Source organism: Culex quinquefasciatus, chromosome 3, assembly GCF_015732765.1.
Source record: "Culex quinquefasciatus strain JHB chromosome 3, VPISU_Cqui_1.0_pri_paternal, whole genome shotgun sequence".
In the NCBI taxonomy this organism is placed as follows: Eukaryota; Metazoa; Arthropoda; class Insecta; order Diptera; family Culicidae; genus Culex; species Culex quinquefasciatus.
Genome location: NC_051863.1, coordinates 12976477 through 13002698, shown reverse-complemented (window position 1 = coordinate 13002698; position 26222 = coordinate 12976477). Strand labels below are relative to the sequence as shown.

Sequence of the window (26222 nt, the reverse complement as noted above, 5' to 3'; positions counted from 1 at the left end):
TGTATGAATATCACGAGTTATCGCGATTTTTACGATTTTTTTTTTTTTTGAAAACGTTGAACGTCTTCGATCATGGCCGTTCATCGTCACCCACAACAGACACGGACGACGAAACAAAGAGAAACGCAAAAAGTTACTTTTTCAAAACTTTTTTTTTCGTAAAATCGCGATAACTTGGAATGGTTTTGAGCAAACTCCTTATGTATCTCTATCATTTTTTTTGTAATTTTCTGCTCAAACTCTTTGTAGAACATTGTTACACTCTAAAAAATAACCCTGCAAAGTAAAAAAAACATGACATTTCAAAATGAAAAAAAAAATGTTCTAAGTGCAACAATTAATCTTCTGGGACAATTCAGGATCGAAAAGAACATAAAATTTCCTTTCAAATGACATGTTCCAAAAATTTGTAGAGTCAAGTATTAGAAAATGGCAGATTTTTTTTAAACATTTTTCAGTATTTTAAGATGAAAAATACGTTTTTTCGATGAAAAATTCGTTTTTTTTTCGGCATTCTGAGTACGCCATCAAATCAGGCGTCTAATTTTACATAAAAGTCTCGTTAACAATAAATCTTACCATTTCAGGCTGCAAATTATTGAAAAACACCTCTTTTATCGCATGTGCTCTAATGGCCTCGAACAAGTTTTTCTTTCAAAACCAAAAAAATGCAAACAATTATAGAAACCATAAAAAAATTACGTAAAAAAATAGAAAAAAATTAAGTAATATTGCTTACTGCGAGATAAAATCACGTTTCTCCATCGCTGTGAGTGACAGGAGATTATTGCCGCCTAACTACCGCAGTGTAAAAATCAGCAAGTTGAACTGAAATTCTGCGTTGATTTGGCTGTCAACTTGGTTTGTTTTGAATATTTTCCAAAAAGTCAGCTGAAAACTCAAGGCAACCTTTGACAACAGCCAAAAATTTGTTCTGCGGCTGTCATGTGACCATTATCCTGCGGTCGTATCACCGCGCGTGAACTCTAATTATTAACGCCCGCGATAATATTTTTTTGTCAATACTAATTCTCCAAAATTTGTTCGTTCATTTAAAGAATACTATTGATTAGACGGTTTAATTTTTACTTTCTTAAAAAAAAATCAGCTTAATTTTTCGATGTAAATCAAATTTGAAAAAAATTTTCGACCAATATTTCGATTTTTTTAAACATTCTGAATTGATTCAAAAATTCATAACTCGTTCAAAGATTTTTTACGCATCCCGGAATTTCTGAATAGTTGCCATTTAAAGCATTAGCATTAGCATTAGCATTTGGAGGACGCCCCACCACCGGAAGGCTCCACAACGCTTATCCCACTGTTTGGTCTGGTTGTGTTAGACCCTCATCCGGAACAATAATCCAACACGGGAGATACCATGTCTTCATCTTTTGATGAGTGTGTAATACAGCCCAGGGCATAAGGGGGTCCACGCCGGGTCCAAGCTATCCTCAGGGAATATCAATATCAATATATTCCGTCCTAGTAGGGTGATAGACTTTATAAAACAAGTCGTACCTAACTGGGACAACACGCAGTAAACAGGAGCTGCCTCTCATCGTTCCATGATGTTGGGTTAACCTGATTTGCTATAAAAAAAAGGGTCACACCACAATATTCCTCTAATTGGTCGCAGTGGTATCAAGGCTCAACAAAAAAAAAAAAAAAAAAAAATCCTCAGGGAAATGAAGGAATGTTAGTAAACACCTATCTAAAGTGCGCAGGGACCCCTACGTCACCTTAGTGGTATAGATGTTTGTAGGGAGGTTTTGGACTCAATGTTAGTAGGAGAGGTAGAACCCTAGGATATACCCCGAAAGGTATTGCGGGCGAATCAAGTAGAGTTAGTTTTTTTATTATTAAACTTATACTTGTGATTGTATAGTGTTAAAGATGCATGATTTATATTTTTGATATTTTAAACCACGGCAGAAAAAACGCGACGAAGCCGTGCATGATTAAATTGACTGTCGTATTACTAAACCAACCATTTTCTCAGGTAAAAGCAATGCTGATTAATCACAGTTTTAACATGTCTGTTGTTAAACTCATTCTATCAACTGTAAGAGTAGAGAGAAGTTTATATTTTCCTTTAAATTATTATATGTTTAAGCGAAATTCGAGGTTGTAAATGATTTAACGCATAATTGATATTTTGATTTTAAACTCTTACAGCGATCAGGAGTAAACCTTCATTATTCACTCATTTGTTTTATTTTGAATGTAGGATTTAGATGTTTCATTAAAACGACCGATTCAGAAAGCATACTTAGTTAACATTTATTTTTAGTGTAATGGGATCAATCAGCATATTTAAATCATTTTCTTCAAATAAATACAATAATTAAATTATTATTAGCTGAAAAATATACAGGCAAAACACAATCACTCACTCACTCACACACAAATTGATGCTTCCTCGATTTCCTCGGGTTTGAAAATTGCGAAAAGCCTTAAAAAAATGAAACCATTAAGTTGCCTCAAGACTAAACAATCCATCAATACTTGTTGAAAAATACTTCGTACGCAACTTACACAATTTTTAGAAAAGTTATAAAAATATTGGCATTCATTCTGGTAACGATCAGCACGGATAAAAACTGAATTATTAAATAGCTAAATATTCAACCAAAACTAAAAAATACTAAAAGATAAACAAATTCGTGACCTGTAATAATTGGGTATCCTATGCACAATTTTTTAACTCTCATTCTAAATGAAGCCAACTTTTTCACAGCAACACAACTATCATAACTCCGTTTGTTATCCAACAAAAATTTGAGTTAAAATTTGGTCAGAAGCTCTTTTGAAAAACACATACTATCACATTCACTAAATCGCATCCATGCTACATAAATTTACCAACACAAACACTGATCCAGAACGGGCTCACCGAATTCGTTATGTGCAAACCAAATCCATCGTTGCCACCCCGCATGCGCCACCGTTTTAGCAGGGAAAGTGACGTCATCGGCAAATCAGCGACGCAACATCTTACACACCAATCATCTCGCATACTCGAAGCCAGCATCAAAACAACCCTAATCAAACATCTTTTTCAGACGTTTCAAATGCCATGCTACAAGCACCAGCATCTCGTGATTTGAAAACTTTGCGGCTGTCAGCGCCACACAGCCACCTACACAAACACACTTATTTAAAATCTCTGATGTTGATAAACGTGCAAGCAAACACGAAACGGGGCAACACTGTGGCACAAAACGAGCTAAAGCGAGTTCTCCCTGCGCCGTCCAAATCCATTGTCGTCCTAGCAGGCTCTGCCGTCTTTTCACTCGTCCCGTCCCAAGCCAGCAACGTAGCTCGGAACTGACGGGAAAGCCGGCTGTATGACGTCATTTGAAGGATAACTACGTCAACGCATCGCAACAGCTCGCATAACCTCGTGGTCGATTCTCGGCACACACATCTTTAGGATGGTAGCACTCTCTTCCTCACACAAACCTTCATCACCATGCTTGTGTGCATTTTTTTTTCCTTCTCTTCCGCACACAATTTCTACCCTCTCTGCGTACACATGTAAACCGTCGTGAAGCGCTGCAGTCGCTTTCCCCTCGCACTTTTTCATGCCACTGACACACACCAATACACTGACAGCCTTGAAATGAACTCAACGAGTGATGCTGTCAGATTATTTCTCAGCTCTCTCTTTCCGACTCAATTTTATTCACTGCATCGCACTAACACAGACACATGCCCGCAGCAAACGATGTCATCGGAGTGCAAAAATGCCGGATTGATTCGCCCCAAAACCAAAGATTTCACAGCTTCCGCGGCCGGAAATCAGATAAACTCCGCCATCACATCACTGTCCGGAGTAAGCTGAACAAACGAAACCAAAAATGCATGGATAATCACGCGAAGAACACCCAAAAAAATCACTTAATTCGAAGACGCCAAAACGAACGGACCGAACACGACAAAGGGTACGAGTGAACTCTCGGAATTTCTGAATAGTTGCCATTTAAAGTCCCATAAAACATATCAATAAATTAATTAAATTAAAAAATGTTTTTTTTTTTGCAAATCAAGTTTAAGTGACAAAAAGTTATTTTAAAAACAACCAATTTCTTTGGCCGTGTATTATTTTCAGTGTAGTCCATATCCATACCTACAACTTTCCCGAAGACACCAAATCGATAAAGAAATACATTCAAAAGATACATGTTTTTGAATTTTCATACATCATTTTTGTATGGACAGCTGCCAAATTTGTATGGAAGTTATACGGACAAATAATGATGCAAAATGGCTTCTTTGGGCATACCGAAAGCACCATAAAAGTATCAGCCGGACTAAAAAATACAAATAAAATCGAATGATTGAAATCTGAGAGAATTGCTCAATCTTAGAAACTATTTTCTATTTTAATTGTAGAAACATATCTCATCTTTTTAAAATAAAATAAAAAAGCGGCTGTATCTTGAGAACATTTTTTTATGCTTATCGCCGTCATTATAGCTTAATACTGCCGTTTTACGGCGATATGATGTATACGCCATACCCGAGCAGACGGTAATAACTTGGGAATAACATTTTCTGATAATTGAAAATACTAGACCAATAACATTTTATGTTATTTATAACAAGATTTGTTATTTGTCGTTATGATTTTTTTGTTATTGGATTGTTATTGTAATAACAGACTAATCACATTTTTAGTTATTTTTCGAACAAATCTTTGTTATTATTTTTTGTTATTTTAACAACTAATCCGATCATCCCAATAACAATTGGAGGTATTCTTCCATAACAAAAAATGTTATTGCAAAGTTGTTTTGGCTGTCTACCAATATCAGACCAATAACAAATTTTGTTATGATAACATAAACTGTTATTAAACCCTTATGCAAAAATGGATTTTTCAAGAAGAATCCATAACATTTTTTTGTTATTTTAACAGTATTTGTTATTGAAATGGCATGAATTTTGTTATTACCGTCTGCCCGGGATTGAGGTGATTTTGCTGTAGACACGATTTTCTGTTTTTGTTTAAAATGACTAATTTAAGGTCTGCTCTGAACAGATTCTAATCTGTTAAAACGTACAATAAAAATGTGGCCCCTACAAAATTTCTTGTTTTTACCTATTCTCTACGATTTTAAACCACAAACATCATTTGTCCGAAAAAATATTAATAAAAAATCACTACTTTTCCTTCCTAATGATGTATGTCTCGGGCGAGTTTTCAAAAAATCGTAAGAGCCATTGGTAAACAAAGCCCTTTTTACATCGGTATTCGATCTACTTACAATAAACCAATTCCAAATATGCTTGAGATTGTTCATCTACACGTCCCTCAAGTGCCCTAAACTAAAAACAAATGAAATATTGTTGCAATTTGAAGAAAAAGGAAAATTAATGTCGAAGGTCACGGTGGCTCTTACGGCTTTTTGAAAACTCACCCGAGATGTATACATTGCTCGATCAAAGCAGGCTATATTTTTTGTGCCAGCTATTTTGACAGTTGGGCGGTTCCCTTAATGCATTGTCAACGTGGAAACTTTTAGGGGGGGAGGGTATTAAGGGAGTGTTCTTTTATTACGTAACGCAGTTTGGGGGGGGGGGGAGGAAGGGTCGGAGGCCGTGTTATGCTCCATACAAAATTTTTAAAATTTGTATTGAAATTTTGTTATGAGGGGGGGAGGGGGTCTAAAAATCTGATTTTTTGCGTTACGTAATAAAAGAACGCTCCCTTTGCGATTGTCTACACTCCACAATTACATTTTTTGCATGAACAATTGTCCGCAAGGGAGGTGGGTGGGTCTAGAATTTTCAAAAAAGTTTCTACGTGGATGTGGATAAGGTGTCATCCATTAAGTACGTCACATTAAAATCAGTCAAAATTTACTCCACCCCCTTTTGTCACGATTTCCCTATGCTTTTAACACGCAATGTCACGCTTGCTCAAAACCCTCCTCTTCCCTCACAACGGGACGTACTTTAAGGATGACGCCTAATGGACGTCCCCAAATCGAAATAATGTAATAAAATATTGCCCAGTTATGATTAGGTCCCAAAACCTCAAATCAACATTTAAACAGTATTGAATTTAACTTTTATCAATGTATACATACATCATGATGAGTAAAATTGGCGTATACATCATTGTTTGTTCGCTTATCAAAATAGGCCCCAGAGCAGTTTATTGAAAAATTCTTTCGTCAGGAGGTAGCTTTTAAGACTCTTTATCAGACTGTACAATAAAATTTAAAATGTCCAAAATAGCGTATACATCATATCGCCGTAAAAAGGCAGAATAACTTGTTTTCAGTTCCTTACAAAAATTCAAAAAATCGAAAGATTGAAAAATACCTATTTAGAGAATTCATCTTCAAGAACTAAAAAGCTACACAGAAAAACATATGTGAATTTACTCGACACGGAAAAATGAATCACATGTGAACTCAGTTCATGTAAACTTGAGATTCGACGTAAACGGTTGAATCACACGTAAAATCATGTTTTTACGTATAATAGTTGCAAATTTACATCAAATTGCATTTAAATTTAAATGTTTAATGACGTGCAAAAGTGTTACATCATAAAAGATGTAACATTCGGAAATATTTTTTTGTGTGTATATTAAAAAAAATTTTTTTCATGTAACATTTTTTCGAATGGACTTACTCGAGCAGGTGGAAATAATTGGGAAAGTTAAAGTTCTGTTATTATCAGAAGTTCGCCCTACTTTTTTATTGTATCACCCAGATTAGACTGGTACAAATTTTATTTAAAGTTTTTGTCTCCCCCCCCCCCTTCCTTCAAAATTGGCCCAAAAAATCAAGGGGCAAAAAAAAATCTGGAAAACTTCAAAATTTCAATGGAAATTTAAATAAAATCAGCTAAAATCAATTTAAAATGCATTTCCCGACGTTTAGAATCACGTTCAGCATGTATGAGTTGATTTAAAAATCTTTAGAATTTTTGAAAATGTTGGATGCTTAGGTTTTTTTTTTCGTTAAAATTATTGATTGTATATGTTGATTGAATGTCACATGAATAAACAAAAAATCCTTTCAAAGATACAAAATTTCATATACATACAGTTCCTAAAATTGACTTGTATGAAAAATCTAATGATGACTTTTTTGACAAAGGGAATACAAGAATAAAATTCTATTTGAATCAAAAGATTAAAAAAAAGTCAAATTGCGAAAATGAAGAGATCTCATTAGGGGAAAAAATATATTCTGAAGTAGCATGACTGTAATTTTGAAGCAAAAACTATTGCTTTATACTTACATAAAGCAATAATGTTTGCTTTTAAAACATTTCAAATGGGCTTGAAACATAGTTTTTTAAAAATCTGAAATGAACTCAAATTTAAAATGAAGATTTAAACTGAATGTGTAAAATTTTCTTCCGAAGAGATATTTTCAAACTCAACTCTATCAATCTTACAGCACATGTAAACGGTTCTGCAGCTTACAATGTATGTAGAGACTCCAATTACACCAGCAAACAACTTTCCTTCACTAATTTGAATGTCCCCTGCCCCCTCTCCCCTTCGCTTCCTTCCCCTCTAACCTACCTTGCGGTATAATGTCCGGGTTCTTCTCGATGCTGTCGACGCTTCCGTTGCACTGCTGCAGCTGCTCCCGGGCCAACTCCCCGTCCAGCGGCAATGACTGGCTCAGCCCGGAGGCGTCGTTCGTGGACATTTGGCTGCAGTCACCGGCCCGGCCATCCCGGTCCGCGCCACTTCCGGACCCGCCGCGGAGTCGCGTCACACACACCACGATCGAGGCCAGCGATATGACGGCGGCCACCGCTCCGACTAGCGTCCCGATGAACGGTTTGATCTGGTGCAGCGTTGGTGCGTAGACGAGGGACAGATCTGACGGGGAGGAAGCAATTAAAAGTTTTTGGTAATTGGAGTCGACGGCGGAGCTTTCCAGGAAATTATAACTCAACTCACCGGTTTGCTTCTCCGGGTTCTTGACGGTGAAGGCCTGCAGGTAGGTGAGGTCGCTCGAGCCCTTGGAGTTTTTAGCCGAAAGGTAAATGTTGTAGCCAACGCCCGGCTCCAGCCCCTTCAGCTCAAACAGGGGCACGCTGTAACGAGTGACGAAAACAATGCAATTGTTAGTAAAATGTGTAAATTTTAGCAAATTACTGCTCCGTACCGAGTCTTGATCGAACCAATTAGCTGGCGGTTTCCGATGACGTACATGTCCGCTAGAAACTCTTGCTGCAGGCCACCGTCAAATCCTTCCAGGCACTCGATCTGGACCATGTCAAACGTTTGATTGAGGATGGTGCAGTTTGACAATGGGTCGGGTTTGCCTGTGTGATTAGAAATTAGATGGCGTTATTTTCGATGAAATATTTGAATCCACAAAAATCTTTATTTTTGGAGATCAAACTTCGGAAGCACAATCTTACCTGCTGGAATTAGGTTGAAAACGCATGGTTCAGTTTGCGTTCCAATCTCGTTGCTACCCCAGCAAAGCAACGTTCCGTAATCCTGCAAAAAAAAAAGAGTTAAAATTGCATTATAAATCAACAATCGATTTAAACAATTCAGACTACTTTGAGTAATATTTCAAAGATTGAGAATTTTTTTTTTGTTTTTTTTAGATGAAACTTTGGAGGTATTTTTTATGATCGAAGAAGACATTTTGCCTCATTTTGTCCATACAGGTCTCTATACAATTGCATCTTGAAAAATGATTTTTTGATATTTTTTTGTACGTGGATGAACATCGCCCATTTTTCTGTATGTTACGTAAAATTTCCCGAGCAATCCGATAAAAATATTCGCAAACGTAGACTTTTTGGTCCAAACACCGTCAAAACGACATTTGAAGATTTCATATGACTTAATTCAAATATTAGGCTAGATTTTTTGAACTCCAAACTATTTTTCCTGAATAGTCGACTAAGTCGACGAAAATTGCCATTTTTCGGACACGTTGACACGGCGTAGGTCAATTCAATGGCCAATTTTTTTATTTTAATTTTTTTCTTTTACTTTCATATGGAACAACTGAAAGTTGTACATATTTTTTATGTTTTCTCAGGAAATAATACAGAAAGTAACAGAGCAGTTCTCTCATATTTCGGTAATTTGTTTTTTTTTTGTATTTTTTAATCCGACTGAAACTTTTTTGGTGCCTACGATATGTCCAAAGAAGCCATTTTGCATCATTAGTTTGTCCATATAATTTTCCATACAAATTTGGCAGCTCACCTTTGATAAAAATATTTTTGAAGAGCTGAGAAAATTCTCTATATTTCGCATTTTTGAACATTGTTGATACGACCCTTGCTTGTTGCTGATATATTGCCATGCAAAGGTTTAAAAACAGGAAAATTGATGTTTTTTAAGTCCCACCCAAACAAAACACCATTTTTTAATGCCGATATCTCAGCAACTAATGGTCCGATTTTCAATGTTGAAAGATAAAACATTCGTGAAATTTTCCGATCTTATCGAAAAAAATATTTTCAAAATTTTCAAACCACGGCTAACATTTTAAAAAGGCGTAATATTGAATGTTTGGCCAATTTTTCAATTTTTGACCAATTTTTCAATTTTTAGAAAAAATCAGTATTGATTCAAAAAATCATAACTCGGTCAAAGATTTTTTGCCCATTCTGGAAATTACTGAAAAGTTGGCATTTGATGTCCTCTAAAACATATCAAAAAATAAAAAAAAATAAAAAATAGTGTTTTTTTGCAAATCATATTTTAGTGACAAAAAGTTAAATAAAAAATCACCAAATTTTTTTTTTGCCGTGTACCGTGTAGTCCATATCCATACCTACAACTTTGCCGAAGACACCAAATCGATCAGAAAATTCCATCAAAAGATACAGAATTTTGAATTTTCATGCATCATTTTTGTATGGCCAGCTGCGAAATTTGTATGGAAAATTATATGGACAAACTCATGATGCAAAATGGCTTCTTTGGGCATACCGAAGGCACCAAAAAAGTTTCAGTCGGATTAAAAAATACAAAAATTAAAATTTAAGAAAAAAGACCGATTTCGTAGAGAATTGCTCAACACTCTTAACAAAATGACCACTTTTTTTCGTTTGACTTTTCCCACAAAATTCAGAATTGTGAAAAAAAAAACATCTTTTTAATTTGTTATATATGGCAAAATTTGTCATGTTTTGAGCTATGGCACAAGTTGGTAAAAATTTGTGGCAGTGTTGCCAATTTTTCGATACATTTTTCAAAGTGTTAAAAATTAATGAAAAAAAAAATAAAAAAATTACGATATCGAGAGCACAATTTCGAATTATAGCCATTGAAAAAAATATATTAAAAAGCGAAGATTTTTGTTGTAAAAGTCATGATCGAACTTGAACATTCCGGATTTTTTTTTTCGAAAGGATCCGAAAAATTCTTAAATTTTCTTAAAATACATTGAAGATTTGACCATTATGTTTTAAAAGGACTTTAAACACGTATTTTTGAAAATGTTGAAAATATTTTTTTTCAAAGTTTTACGATAGATATTTTTTATAATCTTCAATGGCATTGAAGCAAATTTGGAGGAATTTTTCTGATCTTTTCGAAAAAAAATATTTCAAGTGATGTTTAAGCTTGGTCATGATTTTAACAAGTTAAAAACAGTCAGGTTTATGCTTACAATTATTTTTTAGTGTCTCCACAACGATATCGAATCAAAGTTTTTGTTTTTTTTTATTTAAATTTCAGTTGAACATCTAAAAAAAATCTAAGAAAATAGTCTTTTTGTCTTGCATTTAGAAATATTTTTTTCAGAAAAATTCTTGACTCTGCCAAAATAATTTAAATCAACAACTGCCATCGCTCTAAATATTCAATTTTTGTCATCTAAAGTATTATTTTTCTTCAAAAATGGTTATTTCACGCAATACCTATTATTTTTGACTGAAAAGTCCTAAGCAATATTTACAACTTTGCACTAATTCTTAAATTGAGCACTTTCAAGCCTTTTACAATTTTTGATTTTTTAAACCGCAGAATGAAAAAAGTCGTAAAACTTTCAAGGAAGAAAATTTCCCTTAATTTTTTTTTTTTTGATGATTTGTCACTTTCACTTTGTCACTTTGAGCACTTTCAAGCCTTTTACAATTTTTGATTTTTTAAACCGCAGAATGAAAAAAGTCGTAAAACTTTCAAGGAAGAAAATTTCCCTTAATTTTTTTTTTTGATGATTTGTAAGTGTTAACATTTTTAAAGTATTTTTTTGACATCTTTTGCAATTTTGTTTCAAATTCTGCTTTATATTGAAAATTTAGGGGTTTTAATACAGTCCAGACTCGATAACCTGAAGGCCTAAAAAAATATTCAATTCCGATTATCGAATCACGAAAAAATGTGACCGAATTTTAAAAAAAATGTGCACATATCTAATATTTAAAATAATTTCAAATGTGTCTCATTGCTCTGATTGAAAGCTCATTTAATTGTGGTAAATCCTAAAATTATGTTTAATATATTTAATTGTTCAGCATATCGATGCCTCTCGTGATCTAAGTTTGCTGGTTTTCCTATCAAGTTAGCATAAGAAAGAACAGAGGCATCGATGTACAGGTAGCAAAACGATTTAGACACTTCAAAACATAAACAATGAACTCAAAACAATTAAAATTATATGTTTATGCATTGTGTTTAAATTGTCAACACAGTTATAATATATTTTTTTGTCAAATTTCAGTGTAAGTCCATCAATTATGATCTAGTTTTCTTACTAGCCTATAGGCTAGTGAGTTTTTACGGCAAATAACATGAAATTACGAAACTACGGTTCTCTAAAATCTGCTTATAATATGTGTATTTTAGGAATGATTAAGTAAAGAAATGTTACTGAAAAAGTTAATAGTTAACATACAAATATAACCCTCTTATAAAAATTATGAGTTCATTTTTGTGTAATTTTACGGATTTTTCACCAGAAGATTTTACGATTACGAAATTTAATTTGCTAAATTATGTTTAAAATAAAACACATTCTAATTGAGAACTTTGCTCAAAGTGAAATTAGTTAAATAAGAGAAATTAACTTCATTTATGACCAAAATATTAATTTTGTTTAAAATCTTTCCACGCATTTTATGCAATTTGTTCATCGTTATTTTTAATAAATTTCACAGAGATTTATTAAAAAAATTGCTCAAACTGACCTGTGTTTTCTTGCATTGCAGTTTTGAGAACATTCTTAATTTTTTTTTTAAATTTGTGAAATAATATTGAAACCAAAGCTTATTTTGCTAGACATTTTCAATCAACTATCTGCATTTTGTAAAACGTTGTTATAAACAATTTTCAAAACTGAGTTCCAAAATGACTGACATCAATGTACAAATGAAGTGCGGAGCAATTTGACAATAAATTATTTCGAATTTCACGGCACTTTGCGGTCTTCACCAAATTTTACGTCCTAGCCCTACTTATAACTTTGTTAATTGTTTTAGAGGGATATTGATCTTGATCGTAAACTTTTCAAAAACAAAAAATTATTATCACACTTACAAATAGCTTGAAGTACTCAAAAAAATAAAATGTCAGTGAATTTCAATCATCAAAACTTTCTTCAAGATCCCAATAAATCCCTAACCTTACCCGCTGCCCGGAGGAAACGAACGCACAAAAAATGCCCTTTTTCCATTAGCGAGGCAGCAAAAAGCCGTTACCCCGGTTGTAGGAAGCAAGCGCGCTTCCCGGTATCCAATTTCATCAAGATTTCCCAGGATTTCGCGCGTCACATTCCGGCGGTCCCTGCGGCTACTGATGACCGTACACCAAGAGTGAAGTTTTATGTTATTTCTCGCGGCGGGGTTAGACGACCAGCACGGTTGGCGTAGATTCCACCGCGATAGAGTAGCAGCTCGTCTTTCGTGTCCCGGCGCCTTAATGTATGCATAAAAAAAACGGGGAAGGTGTACTCGTCGTCCCCGAAAGGTAGGCAAAAAGCAAACAGCTATTATGTTTTCAATTATCATAATTTCTTGTTTACAGTCTTGGCTCCGAGGAGTTTCTTTGTCCGTTTGAAGGCACCACCGGCGGGGGGACTCTTCAGGGTTGAAAAGTCGAGAAGTCAGCTGAAGAATCGTGAGGTTGAAGGTTAGCAGGAATGTGTTTTTTTTTCTTGGTGAAGTTCCACAAAGGACTTTGAGCGAGAAGCGAGAAAATGATTTTTTTGTTTTTGTTCAGAATTGCTCGAGTTATGCAACAATGGTGGTTACGTAACAAAGTTGCTTGTTGCTTAATTTGCATAAACTATGTGAGAAAAAAGTCTGCCTCAGGAAAGAAGTATTCTGAAGTGTTTATTTATTTGCTCCAAATCTTTATCAAATCTCCACGTGCAAAACTACATCATCAGCATCATCACCGCCTCGCCATCACACACCTTGTCACGTTGGACTGAGGGGGTTGGGCGTGGGTGGTGTATTATTATAATGACAATCCTCACACATCGTCACTCCCACCTCATCACACTACACGACTACTATTCATTTTGGAACACCGGCAATGTTGCTAGCGGTCACTTGAGCTGAACGCGTCCATGTAGCTGATGATGGCCAGTGACAACAACCGACGTCCTTAGCACATTTTGGAAAGGGGATTTGGGGCAAAAAGGCTCGCCAGAAGCCAGAAGGTAGAAGTCAGAAGTTAGGAGCCAGAAGTCAGAACCTCAAAAGCCAGAAAGAAGAAGCCAAAGCCGCTGTCTGGCTCTGGCTTCTGTCTCCTGGTTTTCAGCTTCTAGCTTTTTGTTTCTGGCTTCTGACTTCTGGCTTCTGGCTTCTGGCCTTTGACTTCTGACTTCTGACTTCTGACTTCTGACTTCTGTTTTCTGACTTCTGACTTCTGACTTCTGACTTCTGACTTCTGACTTCTGTCTTCTGACTTCTGACTTCTGACTTCTGACTTCTGACTTCTGACTTCTGACTTCTGACTTCTGACTTCTGACTTCTGACATCTGACTTCTGACTTCTGACTTCTGACTTCTGACTTCTGACTTCTGACTTCTGACTTCTGACTTCTGACTTCTGACTTCTGACTTCTGACTTCTGACTTCTGACTTCTGACTTCTGACTTCTGACTTCTGACTTCTGACTTCTGACTTCTGACTTCTGACTTCTGACTTCTGACTTCTGACTTCTGACTTCTGACTTCTGACTTCTGACTTCTGACTTCAAACTTCTGACTTCTGACTTCTGACTTCTGTCTTCGACTTCTGACTTCAGACTTCTGTCATCTATATTCTGGTTTCTGGAATTTTGTTTTTGACTTCTGACTTCTGACTTCTGACTTCTGACTTCTGACTTCTGACTTCTGACTTCTGACTTCTGACTTCTGACTTCTGACTTCTGACTTCTGACTTCTGACTTCTGACTTCTGACTTCTGACTTCTGACTTCTGACTTCTGACTTCTGACTTCTGACTTCTGACTTCCGACTTCTGACATTTGACTTCTGACTTCTGACTTCAGACTTCTCACTTCTGACATCTGACTTCTGACTTCTGACTTCTGACTTCTGACTAATGACTTCTGATTTCTGTTTTCGGACTTCCGACTTCTGACATTTGACTTCTGACTTCTGACTTCAGACTTCTCACTTCAGACATGAACCCGAAGCTGAAAAACAAAAGCCAGAAGCCGAAAGCCAGAGGTATGAAGTTAGAAGCCAGAAGCCAGAAGCCAAAAGTCAGAAGCTATAAATCAGAAGCCAAAAGCCGCATGACAGAAGCCAGATGTCAGAAGGCAAAGACAGATGCCAAAAGTCGGAATCCAGAAGGCAGAATCTAGGAGCCAGAAGCTAGAAGTCAGACGTCAGAAGTCAGAAGTCAGAATCCAAAAGCCAGAACCAGAAGCCTGATGCTAGATGCCAAAAGCCAGAAGTCAGAAATCAGAAGTCAGAAGTCAGAAGTCAGAAGTCAGAAGTCAGAAGTCAGAAGTCAAAAGTCAGGAGTCAGAAGTCAGAAGTCAGAAGTCAGAAGCCAGAAGCCAGAAGTCAAAGGTCAGAAGTCAGAAGTTAGCTGTCAGAAGGCAGAAGTTAGATGTCAGAAGTCAGAAGTCAAAAGCCAAAAACCAAAAGTCAGAAGTCAGAAGTCAGAAGCCAGAATCCAGAAGGCAGAAGCTAGAAGCCAGAAGTCAGAAGTCAGAAGTCAGATGTCAGAAGTCCGAAATCAGAAGTCAGAAATCAGAAGTCAGAAGCCAGAAGTCAGAAGTCAGATGTCAGAAGTCCGAAATCAGAAGTCAGAAGTCAGAAGTCAGATGTCTGAAGTCCGAAATCAGACGTCAGAAGTCTGAATTCAGAAGTCAGAAGTCAGAAGTCAGAAGTCAGAAGTCAGAAGTCAGAAGTCAGAAGTCAGAAGTCAGAAGCCAGAAGTCAGAAGTCAAAAGTCAGAAGTTAGCTGTCAGAAGGCAGAAGTTAGATGTCAGAAGTCAGAAGTCAAAAGCCAAAAACCAAAAGTCAGAAGTCAGAAGCCAGAATCCAGAAGGTAGAAGCTAGAAGTCAGAAGTCAGAAGTCAGAAGTCAGAAGTCCGAAATCAGAAGTCAGAAGTCAGAAGTCAGAAGTCAGAAGTCAGATGTCAGAAGCCAGAAGTCAAAGGTCAGAATTCAGAAGTCAGAAGTCAGAAGTCAGAAGTCAGAAGTCAGAAGTCAGAAGTCAGAAGTCAGAAGTCAGAAGTCAGAAGTCAGAAGTCAGAAGTCAGAAGTCAGAAGTCAGAAGCCAGTAGTCAGAAGTCAGAAGTCAGAAGTTAGCTGTCAGAAGGCAGAAGTTAGATGTCAGAAGTCAGAAGTCAAAAGCCAAAAACCAAAAGTCAGAAGTCAGAAGCCAGAATCCAGAAGGCAGAAGCTAGAAGCCAGAAGTCAGAAGTCAGAAGTCAGATGTCAGAAGTCCGAAATCAGAAGTCAGAAGTCAGAAGTCAGAAGTCAAAAGCCAAAAACAAAACTCCAGAAACCAGAAGATAGATGAACCAAAGACAAAAAATCAATAAAGAAGTCAAACCATAAGGATTTTTTTTATTTCAATGAATTGAGTTTAATGCTAAACATTCCAAAGCTTATGAGAACCCCTCACTCCCGTACGCAGTAATCATCATTTCGCAACATGTCCCGCCCGTCCCGAATCCAAGGATCTGCGCACCGGTTCCCGCTTATTTATTCATAACATTTCATCCGAAACAAGGCGATATCCTTTCGGAAGGACCTGACAGGGGACAGGACCGCCAGCGCAGACAGTCCCTTCATTTTTCGTGTGAATGAGCTTTTTTTTGTTGTTGTTGTTGTTGCTATCGTTGTTTTTGCTATTTTTTCCGCCCTACTTCCAGAAAGGATATTTTTTTCTACGCCACACTCATTATTCATGGGAGGTAAATTCGAATACGCCACGTGGTCGTGTCGTTACACACACTGTTGACGACTGCCACAAGGACTGTGCTGAGGAATGTTTTACACGGGAATGTGACAGCTGGGACGGGCAGCACTGTCCTTCTGGTAGTTGAGATGTGTCGTCAGGAAAAAAGGGGAGTTGTGAAAGTTTTGTTTTGCAATGTGTCACGATTTTAGCAAAAGCAAACTTTACAAAAATTCTTCATTAGACATTCCTAGACCTTTCAAAAAGAAGGATATACAAGTTTACATGAAAAGTATGTAAATTTACATGTTTACATACAATTTACGTAAAATTACTTTTAATAGTAAAGATCTCCTGAAGTACCAAAACAAATACTCACACTCTCGCTGATCGGCTTGAACCGGAAGATGCTCTTGGCGTGTTCGCTGGTCACGTGCGTCACCGGAATGTCCAGCGTCTCGGAGACGGACGTGTTGTGCTTCCAGACGAAGGCCACCTCGGGCGGATTCGCCTCCAACTCACAAGCAATCCGGGCCTGCTCGTTGCGGCCCACGTTGTACACGGTGGCCAGTCCGGGCCGGCAAACCGGGGCAACTGCAAGGAAGAAGACAAAAATCAGATAAAAAATGTTAATATTTCATGGTTTGTACAATTTTCCAAAGTCGTCAGATATGTCGTCCCGATTTCAACCCCCTTTTCCCCAGTAAAACCCTGCAGGGCCAAAAAGTTAATTAAATGTGTCCCCTTTTTTCGGTGGATCTGGATTCCAGCGGCGTCGGAAACGAGATTTCCGATCCGATCCGGGCGATAATCGTATGAGCCAATTACCATGTAAATTAAAGTCCTACTTTGACAACCCCACGAAATAAACACCAGCTGGGTGTGAAAAGCACTGAGAAAAATCTTCTTTTTTTGTTGGTTACATAATTACAATTTAATGAATTTTTAACTTTTTCTTGAAGTTTTTTTTTAAGAATTCTTGAAACAATTTCTTCAAGATTTTCCAACTGTGTCTGCGCTGATCCAAGCGATCGGAAAAGGAAGGAATTGCGAAAAATAAATAAATGGAAATACGCAACCACTTCATGAATATAATCGGCCGGCCTCAGAGATTGAAAAAGGGGACAACACGAAAAAGGCAGGGCAAAACATTAAGAAATGATCAAACCAAATGAGTACGAGACATTTCCTTGCGGGGGGTTTCAATAATAACTTTATATAAAATGCATTTTATTAACATTTACAAACTGAGTCAAATTTTCTAAAATCCTCGCCTGAATTTTCTGGGTATTATTTTTAATTCGCAAATCTCGCAATTTTTTATTCTGTTTTTTTTTAATTCATTCAAATTTCGTTTTAGAAAATGTGGTACAATTGAAAAGCATCTTATTTAAGTACTTTAAACTGCCCCTGATCGCATAAATGTCCCATATGCATTTTCATCGCTTTTGAGTTATTGATGCAGTTTAGTTCAAAATCGTGTGCTCTTTCTGAAAAGCCTATAACATCCAGTACTTTGTTCTAGAAATCAGGAGGAAATCCAGTTTTTTCTCGAAAACTTAACACGTAGCCTTATGTGTGGGACAAAATTTAAATGCGTTTTTCTCAGGTTGCTGTTTTTGCATATGGGACATTTATGCGAACATGGGCAGTAAAGTACCTTTAAATAAGATTGATTTCAAAATTATCACAAATTTTACAAAGAAATTGGAAAAAATGTTCGATTTTTTGGAATCTGGGAAATTTAGAACATTGAGATTTTTTAAAATATTGGTTGACAAATCTGCAAAACCTTGGGGCCATGAGTTATATTTCTTATTATCATTTGGAATTAATTTTTTTATGATTTTTTAAGAAGTCCAAGATCTAAGATTTTTGAAAACGCAGCAAAAAAATTAAATTAAAAATGTTTAAAAAATACTGATTTAGAAATCATAATGAACAAACGACTGTTTTTTTTTAATTTTATTTTTATTTTTTTATTTTTTTTTTTATTTTTTTTTTATTTATTTTTTATTTAAATAAGTAAAGTTTTAAAATGTTCTAGAAATATTCAATATTTCCCAAAAAAAGGTATCAATGATCGAAAAATGGGGTTATTTTAAAACCTTCCAAAAACCTTAAGAAATAAGGCCAAAGCAAATATGAGTTTTTGTCCCTCGGCCCGGGAAAGGGTTGAGGAAAGGATAAAAAAAAATAGAAATTGAAATAAAAAGCCATATTTTTAATATTTGACTGTAAATTTTTTTTAAAATGCATTTTAACACTAGTTATGCTCTTTTCAAAAAATGTCAGATTTGCCGCACAATTTTTTGCCAAACCGAAAGTTTTAAAAAATTCAAAAAAAAATAAAACTTAAACATGCTTAAAATGATTTTCAATGCAGGGGAATGCAATATAAATTTATTTCAGCAAATTGCACTTTGAAATTTTGATGATTTCTGAAAAAAATATATTTACAACCCCAGATTTTCGGGCTCATTCAAAATGGAGAAAAGAAAACTAAAATTGTTCAAATTATTTGTTTTAAAAACATTTTGAAAACATCGAACTTTCGAAACAATTACCACAAATTCCCAGGATTTTTTAAAAATATTTTCCGGTTTTTCTGTTCCTAATGATAAAAAAACATACTTGTAATTATTCTTCAAATCATTGTAACTTGAAAATGGTGCATTTAAAATAGAAATAAACTGTTTCAACTGGAATTTTAGAGCCTATCAAATTTTTTTTCGAAGTACTTTTTTTCTGTACAAACAGTGGCCAAAATAAAATGAAGACTTTCATGATCGAATCAATGACGAAAATAATTTTCTTTGTTACAAAGAGGCTCCACTGAAAGATTCGAAAACCGGAAGATAATTGAATTCCAACTTTATGTACAACTTAGAAATTGCCTATCGGAGATAAAATCAAACTGTTCAGGACAGGACAGTTTTTCTTTTGCCCCAAGAATTGAAAAAAGTAATAAATTTGAATTATGATTTGAATTTAAATTTATATTTTTTAAAATTACCATAATCCGATTTTTGTTCAGTTACAAAATGAGGTAGAAAATTTATTTATTTAAATGAATAATCTTAAGTTAAAAATATGATGTGTTCGGAAATAGTACTAAGCACTAGTAAAAGTTAGCAAAAAGTATCACGAGTTCTACAAAGCCTAGCAGAGCAATTCTCTGAGATTTCAGTCAATCGATTTTTTTTTGTATTTTTTATCCAAGTAAAACTTTCTTGGTATCTTTAGAATGCCCAAAAAAGCCATTTTGCATCATTAGTTTGTCCAAAAAATTTGGCAGCTGTCCATACAAAATCGATGTGGTGTCTTCGGCAAAGTTGTAGGTATGGCTATGGACTACACTGAAAAAATTATACACGGTTAAAAAATTGTGATTTTTAATTTAACTTTTTGTCACTTAAACTTGATTTGCAAAAAAACACTATTTTTATTTTTTTATTTTTTGATATGTTTTAGAGGACATCAAATGCCAACTTTTCAGAAATTTCCAGGTTGTGCAAAAAATCTTTGACCGAGTTATGAATTTTTATTGAATACTGAATTTTACAAAAAATCGAAATATTTATCGCCAAAATTTGTTAATTGTTATTTTCGATCCCGAGCAGACGGAAATAACTTGGGAATAACATTTTTTGATATTTGAAAATACTAGGTCAATAACATATTTTGTTATTTATTACAAGATTTGTTATTCGTCGTTATGATTTTTTTGTTATTGGATTGTTCTTGTAATAACAGACCAATCACATTTTTAGTTATTCTTCGAACAAATCTCTGTTATTATTTTTTGTTATTTTAACAACTAATCCGATCATCACAATAACAATTGGCGGTATTCTTCCATAACAAAAAATGTTATTTCCAAGTTGTTTTGGATTTCAATCAATATCAGACCAATAACAAATTTTGTTATGATAACATAAACTGTTATTAAACTCTTATGCAAAAATTGGATTTTCAAGAAGATTCCATGACACTTTCTGTTATTTTAACAGTATTTGTTATTGAAATGGCATGAATTCTGTTATTACCGTCTGCCCGGGATGTGAAATCAAATTTGCAATCAAAAAGTACTTAAGTGAAATTTTGATAAAGTGCACCCTTTTCAAGTTATAGCCATTTTTGAGTATTTTTTTGGAAATAGTCGCAGTTTTTCATTTTTTTAAATTAGTGCACATGTTTGCTTACACTTGAAAAAAATATTTCAGAAAAGCTAAGAAAATTCTCTATATTTGCTTTTTGTTTTTTGTTGATACGACCTTTAGTTGCTGAGATATTGCCTTGCAAAGGTTTAAAAACAGGAAAATTGATGTTTTGTAAGTCTCACCCAAACAACCCATCATTTTCTAACGTCGATATCTCAGCAAATAATGTTCCGATTTACAATGTTGAAATATGAATCATTCGTTAAGTTTTCCAATCTTATCAAAAATAATATTTTCATTTTTTTCTAATCAAGCCTAACATTTTTAAAGGGCCAAACATTCAATATTACGCCAAAATATATATTGAGATTTTTTTCAGCATTTTAATTTTTTTTTCAGAAGTGAGCAAACATGTGCACTTACTAATTCCGTAAAAAGTTACTTAAAAATGGCTTTAACTTGAAAACTGTGTACTTTATCAAAATTTCACTCAAATACCATTTGATTGCAAGTTTGATTTTACACCGAAAAATTAAATTGGAAATTTTTTTCGACCAATATTTCGCTTTTTAAAAAAAATCTTTATTGATTAAAAAACTCATACCTCGGTCAAAGATGTTTTGCCCATTCTGGAAATGTATAAAAAAAATAGTGTTTTTTGCTAATCAAGTTTTAGTGACAAAAAAGTTAAATTGAAAATCACCATTTTTTTACTGTGTATCATTTTTTTCAGTGTAGTCCTTATCCAAACCTGCAACTTTGCCGAAGACACCAAATCGATCAAAAAATTTCTTTAAAAGATACAGATTTTTGAATTTTCATACATCATTTTGTATGGACTGCTGCCAAATTTGTATGGATAATTATATGGACAAACTAATGATGCAAAATGGCTTCTTTGGGCATACTGAAGGCACCAAAAAAATTTCAGTCTGATTAAAAAATACAAAAAAAATCGAATGACTAAAATCTGAGAGAATTTTTCATCTTAAAAAAAAAACCATTACGATTGAGTTTTAAAAACAAGAGCTAATCACTTTGCGTGTTTCGTTTGTAAGATTGTTCGTTCCATCCTCCAAGACCAATAACCAATCAATTAATATTTATCACATTATTCATCTGCGCCATCGAGCCATCCCATCACCATAAAAGCAAATCAACCGAAACAAATCACAGCGGCAGACTTACACTTGATGTCCAGATGGACGGGGTTGCTTTCGCCGTCCCCCTCCTGGTTGCTGCCCACGCACGTGTACAGGCCGGCCCTCGACCGGCTCACGTTCTGCAGCACCAGACTCTGGTTCGACACGATGATGCCCTCCGAGGGGTTGTTCAGCAGCTCCTTGCCCTGATGGGGGAAGATTCATTTATTAGTATGAAATAATTTAAAAGCTCAAATGTTGGATTTTTTAAAAAGTTAACAAATAAGAGACAAAAAAAAACCCAAAAAAAAAAATGAAATTTGTGTCAATCCCAAATCCTGCAAAAACCCATCTCACAAACTTAACAGTCAACCGTAAAGATAAAGCGAACTAGTAAAAGGCTCCGGCGGACACAAAAATGAGATAATTACGGTAACCTTTACTTAGGGGGCATTTAATTCCGGGGACACACTTAATCTACATCTTTATTCGGTTCGGTGCACATCGAAGGGGGGTTGTTGGACTTGGGTCCACTTTTTTGCACGACCTTTCTATCTTTTCAAAATGAGTAAATTTGTTATTTTATTTTTTGGTAGCTAAAAAGTATTTAAATTTTGAACTGTATTTGGATTCAATCTTATTTATTTGGTAATATTCATTCATTTTTGTTGTAAAAATGTCATATTTAGAATTTTTACGAAATTGAAACTTTTTTTTTAATTTCTCTGCTACTGCAGCATCCCTCATCGTCAAGTGGGTGGCACCCTCTAAGTTAATAACACTCATCGTAATGGGACAAGAGTACAATTAGTGCTTTGTGTATTTCTTTTCTAACACACATACAAAAGCAAAGCAGACTTGCAGAGTTCACGAAATACTTTTGCAACCTCACAGTTTTCGCAGCAGATACAGGACACACATAAATAAAAGATGAATTCTGCTAATGGTGCTGAGCAAGTTGGAAAAAAACAAACTGAATAATTATATTCTTTTATTGTTTCATTTCATTTAAGTATTTTAAAACTTTAAACATATTAGCTTGTTAAGCTTAAAAAAAACCTACAAAAAAAGTTTATTTTGTTGTATTTGATTTCAATATATTTGATAATGCAGTAATTCATGATAAAGTTTAAAATAAAAGTAAGGTAATTTAAGAAAAAATAGTGCAAGCCAAATTTTGTGTAGGAGTAGTATAGAGGTATTTTTTGTTATGAAATCTCCAGTGACTTATATTTGAAAATTTCAAAATTTCTAGGTAAAAGTGAGTAAAATCAATAAAATGTTGAAATTGATAGAGCTACCTACGAAGTGACGCACGGATTGGATTAGAATCATAGAGAAGTGTTCAAAGTACCTCAAAAGAACTTTTCATAAAATTTTGATAAGTTTAAAATGTTAGTTAACTATGGTTAAGAAAATATTGACGAAAGTCATTATTTTAAACTTCTCAAAGTGTCATGATTTTCTCAATGAACATGATTTTGAATCGGAAAATGGAATGCATTTTCGGATTCTTTGGACAATGTTTTATATGTAGAATGTTACATAAATTTGTAAATAAACAATAATATGTGTTTTTGAAACACAATTAAAAAAAACAAATCTCCAAATTTACAGGCAATTTCAGTTGAACAAATTTCATGTAAAATGTAGAAACTTGTGATTCGTGCTTCGAGTTCAGTTTAAAATTCAATATGAACCGATAATTGTATAAACAAAACTAGTTTTAACAATTTTCAGGCAAAATTCCGACTTTTTAGCAATTTAACCTAAAGTTTATATGTATTTTGTTAAAAAGCTTATAAACTTAGTAAACTAAATATAATCATTGTTTTTTTTTTTTTCTTGAAAACTATATCAGCTACTCTAGTGTACATTCAACGTACAAATAATGTTTGAACATCTTAAATTTGATTTTAACAAGAAAAACTATAACTATCAAAGTCACCCCGGAATTTAAACTAAGAATTTTGAACGTAACTTTTTTCTAAACACTATTGAAAAAACTTTTTTCTACAAAATTGTGCATGGACTGTGTGTGGCCTACCCCAGTACATGTTTTAAAAATAATAATCTTGAGAAATCCCTTATCTGTTGGAAAATATTCCAAAAACAAATTGATATCCTATCAAAGTTACCCCGGTTTACGGTACATGAAATTTTTTACAAAGATGCAAGCTTTATATCGGTGTTTCAATAGATTCTAGTATTTATTTACAATCAAAACTTTCAAAGCATTTTGATAAAACTTGTGAATTTTCAAGTTCTCATAAATTTAACAAATTAAAAGAATTCAAAAAAAATCATATTTTTTTACAAAAATACGCTTTACTTAAATACTCCAAATTTATTTTCATTTATGTTGCATAGGAATAGCAAACGCTACGGGTATCAGAATATCGGAAATATTTGATACATTTAAAAGCAAGTAAAATTTTTTAACACTGCAAATTTTCACAAAACTATGTATTGTTGATAATGTACGAAAAACAAGTTTATTTACAATATGAGTAACATGATAGGGATTCTTTCAAACCTTTCAAACACATATAATTTTTTTTTGTAAATTCTAAATTGTATTAAACAAAACAAAGTATTTTCAAATAATTCTTCAAATTTTAGTTTGTTTTAAATAGTATCAGAGAAACTGTAGTTTAAAAGAAGTAATTTAGTAGTACAATGTGCTTTTGAAAAAATTGCCTTAAATTTAAGTTTTGTACAGAATGGGTTCCTGTCAAATGATCGGGAATTTTTCAAATTAAGAGAAAAACACATTTTAATCTTCAAAATTTAGTTTGTGCTGTATAAATTCAAATTATCAGAAATATTTAATACGATTCCAAAGTAATAACACAAATCATTTTAGGTACATTTTCAAATTAACGTAGTTTTGTGAATATATAGGTTTTTTAAAATGGTATAAAAACTTTTAAAAGGTAGGAAACAGTACTTTTCAAAAACACGGAATAAAAAAAAATGATGATCATTTTCGAAAAATTTATTAATAAGTTCGAAAGGAAAAAAATGATCCCGATCATTCGAGACCACCATTGTTGAAACTTTAATGAAGAGTGCTTTATGAAAATATGTAATTTTAAGAAAATTTCAACTTTAAAGAAATGTACATTATCATCGAAATATAAAAAAAAGCTCCCAATCATTTTATACTCATATTGCAAAAAAAATAAATAAAAGGCATGATTTAAAAAAACATGTCGGGCTGGTACAAATTGTATGCGCACAAAATAATAAAAAAAAGCATGATTTCCAAAAAATAGAGGCAAAAAGTATCATAAAATGCTGTATACTTCATTTTAGTTTAGATTATTTGCAATTAATTTATGATTTTTTTTATTAAGCTTCACAGCAAAAAATCCAATGGTAAAATCGCATGCAAAAGCATGCACATCACCTTCGTCAAAATAAACACTCAATATTACACACTGCATGTACAATTTTTGCAAACACAAAAAAAAAGTTGCAACCGACGGGATTCATACCCAGCACCAACAGTAAGAACTGGCGCCTTAGCCCACTCGGCCATCAGACCAATGAAGAGCTGTTAGGATACACGCATATATGAGCTTGACATTTCGGTCAAGTAGGTTTCCCATACTGATGAGCTACATATTTTTGGGTGTAAAATTACATAAAATTGCATAAAATAATGCAATATTTATTTTACACCCAAGCGTTTAACATTCAGCTGGATTACTACTTTTTTAGCTGTGTTGGTCCAAAAATTCAAAATTTTTAAAAAGATTGAAAAGTCTTTATTTGATAAAAAAAAGTACATTAATAAGCAAAAAGTAAATAGTTTACAATCTGTGAGCAACTCTCTACGAAATCGGCCGATTTCGACCATTTTTATTTTTTGTATTTTTTTATTTGACTCAAACTTTGTGGGGGACTTCCCTATGACCAAATAAGCTATTTTGCGTCATTGGTTCACCCATACAAGTCTCCATACAATTTTGGCTGCTGTCCATACAAAAATGGTATGTAAATATTCAAACAGCTGTAACTTTTGAGTGAATTTTCTGATCAATTTGGTGTCTTCGGCCAAGTTGTAGGTATTGTTGAAGACTTTTGAGAAAAAAATAGGTACACGGAAAAAAAAATTTGCAGATTTTTTTATCAACATTTTTTTTACTAAAACTCAATTTCCCAAAATAAGTATTTTTTGATTTTTGAGATTTTTTTTATATGTTTTAGGGGACAAAAATCCGCAACATTTGAGCCATAGAGAAACATGGTCAAAAAATCTGCCGCCGAGTTATGAATTTTTGAAAAAATAGTGATTTTTGGAAAAAATCCGAATTTCATGCAAAAACAAGTTTAACATTACTTTTTAATGCAAAATTGAATTTGCAATCGAAAAGTACTTTACAGATTTTTTGATAAAGGGCTCCGTTTTCAAGATATAGCCACCGAAAGTTTGATTTTAGCGAAATATTTGCAGTTTTTCAATTTTTAAAAATAGTGACCATGAGTGACCATTTCTAAAAATATTTTTTTTGAAAAGTTCAGAAAATTTGCTATAAAATTGTCTAAGAGACATTGAAGATTGGACCTCGGGTTGCTGAG

At 34.0% G+C, this 26222-nt stretch overlaps 1 protein-coding gene across 5 annotated transcripts in view; it reads right to left on the bottom strand.

Moving 5' to 3' along the window:
• Window positions 1–26222, bottom strand: part of LOC6050607 (nephrin) — a 426239-nt gene that overhangs the window by 11416 nt on the left and 388601 nt on the right. For all 5 annotated transcript variants that reach the window (XM_038266076.1, XM_038266070.1, XM_038266071.1 and 2 more), the window contains exons 9-14: window positions 21682–21841; window positions 16710–16924; window positions 8410–8491; window positions 8151–8310; window positions 7943–8079; window positions 7556–7861 (exon numbers count right to left, since the gene is read on the bottom strand). In XM_038266076.1, coding sequence (XP_038122004.1) covers window positions 7556–7861; window positions 7943–8079; window positions 8151–8310; window positions 8410–8491; window positions 16710–16924; window positions 21682–21841 — 1060 coding nt within the window. The remainder of the gene's footprint in view (window positions 1–7555; window positions 7862–7942; window positions 8080–8150; window positions 8311–8409; window positions 8492–16709; window positions 16925–21681; window positions 21842–26222) is intronic.